General features: G+C 33.2%; 2 protein-coding genes across 2 annotated transcripts in view; one reads left to right on the top strand and one right to left on the bottom strand.

The window, feature by feature from the left end:
• Positions 1–6120: 6120 nt before the first annotated feature.
• On the bottom strand, positions 6121–10487 carry CSN8 (COP9 signalosome subunit 8). The gene is made up of 4 exons (XM_043001287.2): positions 10340–10487; positions 8272–8342; positions 7440–7618; positions 6121–6788 (listed from the first exon to the last, which is right to left on the bottom strand). The coding sequence occupies exons 1-4, from the start codon at positions 10394–10396 to the stop codon at positions 6538–6540; spliced, it is 558 nt and encodes a 185-aa protein (XP_042857221.1). The 5' UTR covers positions 10397–10487; the 3' UTR covers positions 6121–6537.
• Positions 10488–10622: 135 nt separating this feature from the next.
• The window catches only part of LOC122243603 (uncharacterized), a 100675-nt gene continuing 98797 nt past the window's right edge, over positions 10623–12500 (top strand). The window contains exon 1 of the mRNA XM_043001267.2: positions 10623–10974. The gene's annotated coding sequence lies outside the window, so the exon portion shown is untranslated. The remainder of the gene's footprint in view (positions 10975–12500) is intronic.

Here is a 12500-nt window from a genome sequence, read left to right as displayed (position 1 = left end):
TCTCTCTCTCTCTCTCTCTCTCTCTCTCTCTCTCTCTCTCTCTCTCTCTCTCTCCTCTCTCCTCTCTCCTCTCTCATTTCTCATCTCTCATCTCTCCTCTCCCCTCTCTCCTCTCTCGTTCTCTCTCTCTCTCTCTCTCTCTCTCTCTCTCTCTCTCTCTCTCTCTCTCTCTCTCACCCTCACCCTCTCCCTTTCTCCCTTTCTCTTTCCCCTCCTCTCTCCCTCCCTCCCTCCTTCCTTTCTCCTCTCTTCCTTTCCATTCTCCTTCCTTCCCTTCCTCTCTCCGTCCAGCCCTCCCCTTCTCTCCATTTTATTCCTATCTACCCATTTAATATATATTCAGTTGAAATGGTTTGCATCTACATGTGGTAGTGTTTCTATGTAATATGATTATTTTCTCCATTATTTGTTGTTTTTTCCTCATTACAGCAATTAACCATGGAGTATACAAGGATGGCCAGCCATTTCAACTCAATTTATACCAGGGTATATTCCCAAATATCACTTTTAGTCATCCTTCTAACAATCTGCACTTTGAATGCAAAGAATATTATTGCATCACTATATGTACAGTATCTTCAGAATTATTTCCTGTTAAATATACAATATTTTATTATTCAGCTTGTGCTATGAATGTTGCTGTTCTTTACTTTCCTAAGTTCTTTAGTAGTTATATACTCTCACTCTTTTATTCCCTGGAGAGTGCATGTATGTGACAGAGAGAGAGAGAGTGTGTGTGTGTGGGTGTGGGTGTTGTGTGTGTGTGAGTGTGAGAGAGAGAGAAAGAGAAAGAGAGAATGTGTATGTGTAAAAAGAGAAACAGAGAGAGTGAGTGAGTGTGTGAGAATATGAGGGAAAGAGAGACAGAGACAGACATGGAGAAACATGAAGCAGCTAGTTATACTGGACTGTATGGCCACCCATACAGAGGCAACTATAGAACAAATTTAAAATTGATTAAAAAAAATAATAATAAATAAAAGATTGAGGGTGAGTGAGTTAGAGAGAGTGAGCGATTGATAGAATGAGTGAGAGAGAGTGTGAGAAGAATGAGAGTGAAAGGGAGAGGATGAGGAAGTTGAAGGGCGAGAGAGTGAGAATGAAAGAACATGAGTGTGATTGATTATGTGTGTGTTTGCGTGTGAATGAGTATGTTTGTGTGCATGTATTTGTGCATGTGTCTTTTTGTTTGTAATAGTGCCAATACTAGCTGAAGGTCAGTCGAGTTCCAAGACTAAATGTGTCACAAAACATTAATTATCATAATCAGGAAGCATGCACACACACATACACACACCACACATATATTATACTCAGATTTATGAGAGATACATAATTAAGATATTGTAATATGTAGATTATATATCTATATATTGATTTGCTGATGTAATGTGATGGAATACTCTAAAGACCCATGTATGAACTTTCATGTCATGAGATCTATTATGTATAGTTGATAAAAGTTACTGTTTTTTCTTTCCATTCTGTGTAAGATCAACTGTTTTTTATAGAGCAGCTCCTTTACTATATTATACAACAAATAATGTTAAGATATCTGGGGAAAAGTTATTTCATAATTCTGCTCTTTTTGCAGCAAGTGTCCAGTAAATGATTAAGTAAAGGAAAGTTCAGATATTGCTTAAGCACTAAAATTGCAGGATTGACATGCCATTATTTTGTCATTTCCACAATTTGCATAAACCAAAGAATTAAATGTTATTTAGGAGTTTTTTGGTTATGAAGCAAAGAAAACATGTATGGTCAATCAAAAAATTTAATTATTACTGGAATACCTTTTTTAGATGCATGAAAGTTTGAGTGATGACGTTTCAATCAGATAGGTTTAAGTGCAATCACCTTGCCTAATACAACTTGTGACATACTATCAGGGATCTCCAGATTAATATTTTTAAAGATGTAGATTCTCACATTAATCAGGTATTATTGTAATGTAAATGGGCCCTTAAAATGTCATTGCATTTTTTTCTTGAATTTTGAAGTAAAGAACTTTAGGGATTTTTTATGGATTCTTAATATGATTTGCTGATTGTGTGCTTAATTAGAAAGATGTGGATCTTTTTAAAAGAAACTACAGAGAAATATGCATTGTTTAAGTCTCAATTGTCCTAAGGACAGACTTCCATACGAAGATATTTATCTGCAAACAAAGAAAATAAAAAAGGTATAAACCTGAGATATGCAAAATGTTTTGTGATACTCTATTTCTAAGAATAATTTGCATTCAGTGATAGGATAAAATCCAAATAATACAGAAGTTGAAGCTGAAGAGGAATTATAAGATTAATCATATCTACAACTTACATAAATGCAAATTGATATATTGCTCTGATAGTATGATATTTCTTTGCAGTCAAAACATTTCTGTCTACATAACGGGCAGATCTTGTTAATTTTTTTGGAATCATAGTAATAGATAAGCCAAGCAAAGCTTGCAAATATTAAATCCAAGAGACTTGTTATCAGAATTCAATGGCAACATAATAGGCATATGACCAGAGTCTTTAGCCAAAAATGAATTCAGACTTGGTTATTTTAACCTTTGAGAGTTATTTCACATTCTTTGATGCTATGTGCAATATATATGAACTTCTATATGTTACTTGCAATGTGTGTGTGGTTGTGTGTCAGTCTGTAAGAATAGAAAGCTTATATATATATAAATATATATTTTTTCTTTTTCTTTAAAGATGTCAAGTGAAGGGAATCATTAGAATGGAAAATGTTTTAAATAAATATTAGTTGAATCTGCCAGGGATAATAAGCATATAGAAAAGGGATGTGTCACAATATATGATTAATCGATGTACTGTGTGTCTGCTGAAGCTCTTTCCTTATTCTAATTTTGGGCTGGTTGATGTACCAGGGAATAATTGATTAATGAATGTCATAGATTAGATTTTGTATATGCATATCAGAATAACTGTGCTGGAAAAAATAATCCTTTTATCAAATTTAGTATAATCAGTATATTAAAGTTTATATTTTAAAAATGTAGGTAATGTTGAAGAATTTATTTCAGCTTTCTTTTTCTGTATCCAAGTTATGTATTATTAGTTATGTCTGTATTATTAGCTAATAGTTCCTGTGAGTCATTAGAAGGGAAAGTTTGTAAACAGTTTGTACACAGATGAGATATGAAAATGCTTAATTTAAAAATGGATTTTGTTTTCTTTATGAAATTGATGAAAATTATGCAACTTCATTTTTTTGTAATAGTTTTAATTGTGTATCATTTAAACACACAGTAGACATGTATCATTATATGAAACTTATTTTTTGAGATTGGAAATGTTGAAGAGAAGTGTGAAGTTAACAATCAATTAATTAATGTGATAAAGGGGTTGCAATAAGCTCTTTTCTATTGCTAATAATATTTGAGTTAAATGTTCACCTTGCTGTTTATGCTTAACTTGTGCTTATATATTCCTTGCATTTTTATTACTGGTAGTAGCATTGCACAGCCCTGTTACATTATGTTATGATTTTCCCTCATTTAGAAAAAAAAAATTGTAGGATGAATTTTGATAGTAAAAAAAAATATATATATAACATTTTAGGAATGTCATTTACTTTACAACATTTGCAGTATCATTAAAATTTTGTTATAAAAAATTGCAACTAATGAGGAGAAAGTAATTTATTGTGCAGTGTTAGAAGATTCCCACTTTTATAAGATTTCATGCAAGTTAGAGTAGATCAGTATGAGCTTGCATATATTGGAAACCTCTTAACTATAAAGTGGAAAAAGGTTAAGTCTGAAACTCAGTCGATGACTGTTATACATCAGATACATACATAACAAAAATCCTAAGTTGCCATAAATTGTTTGCCATAAACTTGACCTTTTGTAAGCATATTTGTAAGATGTTGGATCCTGTAATATTTTCATGTGTTTGCAATAAAATGATTGACATCAGGTATATGTGGTTCTTGTAAAATTAATGTTGAGGGCAATAAATGCAATCACAGAAGTGCTATTTCCTTGTCATTTGACATAGATACAAGTCATATAATTTCCATTAGTAATAAACAGTATCTCTGTATTTTCAGTGAAAGATGATGCAAATAAAGTGTGTCATGTTTACAGAAAGCCTGACTGAAAACAAAATTTAACTCCTGCTTTTTGTAACCAATCAAAAAATATGAATGCACATTTTCTTTTTCTTCATGTTCAAATGTTTAACCAGATTTTTTTCCATCCAATAAATGCTGTACATTGTACAATTTCTTTTCTTCTTTAAGCATGCAAATTAGTCCTAAAAAATTAAACCAAGATGCACTCGATGTTATATAGGAAGTAAGTAATAATGTCAACAAAGCTGTAAATGGAAACCATGAAATCAACAAAAAGATCATAAAGTTCATAATTTTTCCCTTTCTGTAACTGACAAAGAATAATTCTTGTAAATACATTTGTCTCCCAATTATAGATTTTTAAAATTTCAAATTCCTAATATGGAGTGGAATTTAGTAAAGAGATGCTGGAAAAAATATTGGAATATATACCATAATTTTAACATTGATGTCAGTGGAATGATTCTCAGTTCAGAAAAAAAATTAAGAAAACTTTCATCTAGAAACTTAGAGAGAAACATTAAAGAACAATTAGAAATCAAAACACATGAGTAAATAACATAAACATTGATTTCTTTAACCCATTGTGGATGGAGTATAGATTCACTTGTCCGGTCTCAAGGATGGGTTATATTTCAGAGAGAGGCAGCTTCACACAACATACTTTGACTTTTCCCACTCTCATTCAATCACTCATTGTAAAACTAGAACCCTTTTAGTGTTTTATTTTTTGTGTTTTATTGTGTTTAGAGACATATGGGCCATATGACAGGCTTTATCAATGCTGCAGTTGACTAAACTTGTAGTATAGGATTCATATCAGATCATTATTTTCTTTATTCTCAGTGTGATAGAAGTATTACTGTTTCATGGGAGGACAAAAAGCAACTATATTTTTTCACATTTGTGTGCTACCATGAACGAATAAAAAACATATAACCATCTATAATGAAGATAACATGAAGAGGTAGGGAAGTGGAAGGAAACCTGTGTTTATGACTGTGAGTGCCACAGTAAAAGGCATCCCTACTGGTACAGGAGCACATTTTAGACACAGCATGGTTTGAGTCACCTTCCTCTGCTGGCACATCCTTCATCGGTGGTAATTTAGAGCAAGAGATTGTCAATTTGCTGTGTGCCACCGCTCTCTAAAGATAGTACTTGCTAGAGACAGTGAATGGGTACCATTCAAGGCTCTTTCCTGCTGGTGCTAGAAGAAAGTGGTGCCATCCAGGTTTTGGATGTTAAGTTTGCTTAATATTAAAGTAATTTTAGTAATTATAACTGCAATTGTCATCAACATTCACTCCTTACTCATAGCACAATAAAATAGCAGTGATCCAAAATCCCCAAACGTCATGTACAGGGACACCCATCCACAATGGGTTAACCATATTAATCTTCACTACTTTCCATCCCATGTTTCCCATAACTTCATGTCTCTTCCTCCTTTCTTGCATTTTTTTACCTACTTTATTCAGCCTTTCAATCTCTGAATAGCTTATGTTTCCCCTGCTTCTTATGTTTAAAGTTTTCTGCTTTCTCTTGTCATTAACAGGCAGCTCTATGAGGCACACATGCACAAAGAAAATTCTTCAACTTAAATTGAGTATTTACATTCATATAATTTTCACAATACCATGTTCCATTTTTTACTATTATTGTCCATTTGAAAACTTGACAGAAAGCTATGTGTGAAAATGCCTCCAAAAAATTCATTTTTAAGTTTACCCTTCTAAGATGGGCCACATTTTACAATTTTCAGTATATGTTGGGCATCTGAAGAAGTTTTCTATTATTTTTTAAATTTCTGGAATGAAGTATGAGTCTATGTATGATGTATTTGCAAAGTCATACTAATTAGCATTTGGTATAATAGATCATCATAACTGAAGAAATAAATATCTTGTAATTTCAACAAGAAATTAAAGTACGAAAGTGTTCTCACCCCGCCAAAATGCCAGTCACAGAGGGCTTATTGGATTTAATTTTACATCATGCATAATGAATAATGAAATTTCATCAAACAATTCAGTTTTATTTTATTTGAAAGAATCTCCTCATATTATTTCAAAGGAAAATCATTCATGCGATAGAAATAATTAAAACAAAACAGTGACAGAAATGAAAGCAAATAATACTTATTTTCTGTTACATCCAAAATAATAATAGTCAATAAATCAATAAAATAAAATGTATGTTTTCTCACTAAATACCAACTTTCAGTATCTATCAATGATGAGAAATGAGTACATATCAAGCAGTATCATGAATATAAGAAAAATAATAATATTAATAAAACAATAAAAAGAAAATTCTACGCTTTTAAGCTGTTCATGTTACAAGCTTGTGATCAGTTGTACATTACACTATTTAACATAAACAATAATTTAGGAAAATAGAACTGGTATTACGATAAATCTCAAAATAATATAAAGACATTCAGTTTTCCAAAAACGAAACATAATCTGCAAGTCTGCGCAGCTGCTCTTCCGAAGGTGTGGGTGTATGAGGCTTTGGGGCTTTGGGAACGGGAAGGATCATTCTCGTGGGTTCATCATATCCCCAGCCTTGACCCTTGGCAGCTATTATTGCTTCTTCGACAGTCATACCCACCAATTGGGAAAAATCTTCTGCACTAATGGAAGTATATGCACGGGCAACCAAATCCAGTGCTCTTTGGCGGACGTGATCTGCAAAAAATATAATTGTTGAGAATTTATATGAACTTTTGCAGTGTGTCTCACTTTCTTAATTTTCCCTATACTCTACTATACTGACATTCTAACTTTTATTTTTTTTAAATTCAAAAAAGGGCATCTTCAGATATTTCCTTATTCTCACATGGATTAAATGAAAAAGTGAATCAGTGAAATATCCCTACTCTTCTAAAAACTCAAATCAACTTAAATTGCCTTATGAATTGAAATCAAACTCTTGAGTATAAAAATTATTTAATTCAAAAATTCTGTACCCGTAAAAGACAAAGAAATTACACATAGACAAAACTTGATCAATATGATTTCCCCTTTTTTCTGATGACTATAAAAAAAATAATTTTGAAATAGCATAACCCCTAAAAGACAACATACTCAGGTGTATTTAGTCCACAGGGTGAAAATTGGCAAAAGCAGTTTTACCTGCTAATTATCTAATTTGTTTATTACAGACTTCTGATTCTTACTTTTGGATCTGCCATGTGAGCACACATAGCTCTGAAATTTTCCATACTCTATGGTTAATTCAGACTGACTTTCTCACCAAGCAACAATAAAACAAAACTATAATTAAAGTTCATGAAGGTCAGTTGATCAGATCATCTACAAAAAAATGTAAATGTTTACCATGAACAGCTTTCATAATTTCCTTGACAGTTGCAGACCATTCTTGCTTAAGGGCAGTGTATACTGCTGGGAGATCACGCTGCCATAGATTCTGGCCAACTGCCCATATGAGGCCTAACTCTGGGGTTGCTGTTTTAGTGCTGGCTGGTATTCGCTTCCACAGGAACTTTGCACCTGTTCTAGAAGCCGAAAATAATAATAACAAATTTGAAAATGAATCAATGAATGAAAAAATATTATACTTCACTTTCATAATATAAACTATAAAGCTTCTACTAATATGTAAAATGTAATACTAGCGAATAATAAATACTGGACATATATGGTACCTTTCAGTAATAACATTCAAAATGATTTTGTCAAGGGCTTTGATATATCACAAAAAAGGTGGATTGGTCTAATAATACACCTGCATCTTTCAGAAGGGAAAATAGTGTCAAAATCACATTATAGAATATTTTGTACAAATACCTCCCAAAGAGAGGAACATATCAAGAATTAGCTTGATGTTATGGTGGTATCCTAAGTCATTAGAAGCTTAGGATATAAAACAGTATATATGCAATAATCCATCATATGTATAACTTTACAATGTAAACATGAAGAGATCATATGAAAATATCTTATGTTATTATATATAAAGTAAATACAACAGGTAAGAGTATGCATGTAAAATCATGCATTCCTTTAGGCCGAAACTCTTTATCTGATGTAAAATATGCATCCTATTGTCTCATAATTCAGAAAATATGGTTCATCTAACTGGTATTAGTAGTAAACTGCTTTCAACTATCTAGAGACTGTAAATAATCAACCTACAAAAAATACTTACAGGTCATTTTGCAACAAGTAAATAGCCAGAAGCTGCTCATACACATGTGCTGGTGGTACCCCATTTGGTGCCTGATGAGAGAGAAAACAAAAATAAGAAAAACTAATAAAGTACATAATCACATTCTTCTCCAGACACACAAATAAATGAAGAAGGATAACATTAAAGAGGTCTGATGAACATAAGACCTGGGAGTCTTATAAGGGACTTAACCCATTGCGTACGGGTGTCATAACATACAGGCCAGCAGCGATTGGGCCTAAAAGACGAGAGTTAATGTGTACATGACACTACATCGGGATCTGCTCACAGTTGAAGCGCACACACAGTCATTAAGTATTATGCCTGTAACGGTGCTAGCTCCAGAGCTACAGGGTTCCAAAATCAGCCTAAATCTGCATTTTATGATGGATTTATGGAAAAATAGTTTGGGCTAGTCTGTGCTACCCGGAGGGCGGAGAAAACCCTTTCCTCATCCCTCTAATTTTTAACTGGTGACGCTGGTGTCGTAGACCTAACTGATGACCAGTTAGGTTGTTAGATTGTCCGCAATGGGTTAATGTGATCTTTATTTTACAACCAACACTTATTGCCCCCACTAGGGGGAAATAATGCTCTTACCCTGTATCTAGACTATTCAAGATATTCTGGCAACACAGAGCAAGTCATCATAATATATAGTGAAAGTATATGATAATGATCAATATATCTAGTGCTTGTGTATAATTCAAACTGCCTCCTTGGCATAGAAGTCTTAGGAAGTGAGCTTGCCTTCAAGGCACCTCTTCATCTTGAAACTGGGGCAGATAAGCTCATAAATGTTATCTTTTCATAAAAGATCTTCTATTAACCATTCCAGACTTTGTGTTGGTCAGTGGATCTGACATGATTGTCATAGATATCTTTTCAATTATGCAGCAAAAAGTGGATGACAGTTTATGAGTACACCTGCATAGATGTCAGAGGAGCTTAAGATCTTTATTTTAGCCAGTTCTATATACTCTGTATGAGTGCCAGTTCCCATCAGGGATTCATGAGATTATCCCCTTAACAAAGGATGACATATTAGTCCATCATTGCTCTGCTGATATTCCTGCAAGGGATGTAATATCATGTCATGGCCTTCTGTGTGACCAGCATGCTGGGTGATCAGGCAAGTAGCAGGAGGCCACTGCCACAGGGGACAAATAGGCCACAGTGCTTGACCTGCTCCAGGATTATGTCCAGGCAGTGCTAAAACCACCCAGTAATTAACAGGTCAATACATTGGCTGGCTGCGGCTGCTGTCTAGTATGCTACACTAGTGGTAAATCTGCATTGCTGTAATGAGTTACTTATGTAGAGATGGAGCATAGTGATATTAACACTAAGTGAGGGGGTTGCTTTACAGGTAAGAAGAATGGATGGCAGTAGTCCCCCTTAAAAAGATTATGGGAGATAGACCTTCCTACCTTTTGCCTTATATTTGTATATACTCCCTATATTTGGCATATCAGTTTATTTATAAGTATTGGTAGGATATTACACTAGCCCTATTCTTATAGATTTTATCCCACAATTTCCCTGATACATCTCATGCCCTCCTCGCTTACTGGGACCAATCTCATCACCTTAGTAGGTTTACACTAATTCTGATCTGGGCAGTATATATCACTAGTTTTTTGCAACATGTAGCTTTACTGTAGAATTACTTAATACATTAAGAAAATATAGCAGTGAAGATTCATTAATGTTAAGTTATCATCAATAATGTTCTCCCTGAAAACAATGAATATACAAATATTAATGAACATCAACAATAATAATATTAATGACACTAGCACTACTAAAAATGCAACAATGCGCATAATAATAGCATCAAGAATAAAACTACTTCTGGTAATGACTATAATATAGTTTTCCCAGTACCTAACACATGCCAAGTTTGCCACAATTATCCAGCTAATAAACTTAACGCTACGCCGAAAAGTACACTTTAACCTATCCCTGAAAATCGAATTTCTTGGAAAGAGAACATTTTGCAAAACATCACAGTTGTCAGTATTTAGAACGAAGGCTTAAATCTTACGTCCAGCTCCTGTTTTTCGAGGTCTTCCCCGATTTTGGAGTAATCGACATCAGCCATTGTTTACAACTTGTACGGAGAGGGATACGGAACTAAGATTAATACAACTCTTAATTTATCTTGTCATCGTACATTCAATTTGCTGCCATTTCTATGTGTTGATAAATTGATATCGAATTAATTTATATCATCAATAATTCAAATCAAAAACATCTATCGTCAATTTCCAATCAACTGTATCCCATTATAAGCGCTCGCCGTAACAAAATGTAAAGAATTTACACTGGATATACCGGTGTACATTTTATCTGTACAACACTTGCATTGTCAATATTTGTAAAATAATTCACGTCATCCAGTGACATCTCGTCACCCACCTTAACACTGAAATTTAAGGACTGTTAATTCGTATCAATTAATTCTTTAAGAAGAATTAGTTTATCAGTATGAGATATGTATTTATTGTACAATACCAATATGAATATATAATTGAAATGGAATGCCACTGATTTATTCATAATTTCTCACTCGCCGTTCGCTCGCCCGTGTCAATGTCAAAGGAATCCGTCCATGTAAACCGTCCACCTATCTCAACTGACAGCCGTTTGTTATTTTATTTCATGTGACACATATATCAGGTGAGTGAAAACTGTCTGTTATATAATTATCAGTCTTTACTTTGAAATAATGTTTGGTGTGAATGAATATTAAGACCAACTTTTGCGGATTTTTTTTTTTTTTGTATTGTGCTCTGAGTTTGGATCATCTGTTTAGTAATTATTTTTTTAGGTTAAATGTTTCAGGACCTATTATAATAGAACAGGATAAATGTTTATCAGACACCCATGCATCCAGAAATGACCCCATACCAACAGGTGCAGACATTCGAATGCTGCCTGTTGGGACTCCAGTAAAAGCTAACAAACGTCCATGTATATTCAAGCAAGACAGAGCTGTACACTTAGGTAGCACTTAATTGACAAGTAAGCTTAAGCTCTCTCTTGCCAGAATATATGAGATAGTGCTTTTTTTTTTTTCCTCTGGCACAGTGTCAAGCTAAGTATGGAGGCCATGGTAATTGCTTGAGAATGTCACAATCATGGTGTACCTAAGATTGTAGGTCTTCCATCACAGATTATAAAAGAATCAAGTAGGATTGGATAAAACAGTCAGTGTAATAAAGAGAAGGAATCCCATGATGAAACCACTGCTGGTGTCTCTTAACCACCCCAGGTCATTGAATCAATTGTGCCAAGGACACATGTCGTGCTAACTTGCATTTTATTTTTCCACTATTTTTATATATTCATTAATCAGTAAGCAAAACTCAGTAGCCACAAATTTGAGATAAATGTTTTATTTTCAGTTTGATCATTACTGCATTGTACATTGTTGATCTAAGTTTTGACTTATATTGGTATTGTTTCCATAAGCTTTTTATTCTTCAAATGGGAAAAGTGTTTGAAGATATCATACTAAATGCAATCATAGGGTGGTAGATTAATTATGATAATAGTTATGATTACAGAGAATTTTTTACTAAAATTACTTCTAAGGAAGGTAAAATAGAATCCAGATTAAAGAGTTAAGAGTAGGTAATTCTTTAAGAATACTGTAGAAGACAAAAATGGAAATATATTGGTTTATGTTACAGAAAGGTCACTTGAAGAGACAAGTACAACATATTTAAACTCACCAATATTTATATCTAATTAGTGCAAGTATTAGGAATAACTTCATTTTTGACATTGGAAGATTGTCAAGGAGGAACTACAACATTGCACAAAAAGGTATTTTTGTATAAATCTAACAATTGCAATTTCTAAATCTACAACAAACTCTTCTACATATATGAACATATTCATTAGAAATTGTCTTTCATGTACTTGATAAATCAGAATGCAGTTTAAGTCATTTTGATATTTTTAATTATATTTCTAGGCTGTATATCAACTTGACATGTGAAAGAATAGGGGCTATGATAAACTCATTTATAAGGATATAACGAGGACCCCTCCCCCCATATATATATATATATATATATATATATATATATATATATATATATATATATATATATATATATATATATATATGTATATATACTAGTTTATAGGTTTACTGATTCAATATACGTATACACACAAGTGATAGTTTTTGGAGT

Source organism: Penaeus japonicus, unplaced genomic scaffold, assembly GCF_977035675.1.
Source record: "Penaeus japonicus unplaced genomic scaffold, GWHDUDI00000001_assembly GWHDUDI00000011, whole genome shotgun sequence".
NCBI classification, from domain to species: Eukaryota; Metazoa; Arthropoda; class Malacostraca; order Decapoda; family Penaeidae; genus Penaeus; species Penaeus japonicus.
The sequence above is the reverse complement of the archived record's forward strand: the minus strand, read 5'-3'. Positions and strand labels throughout refer to the sequence as shown.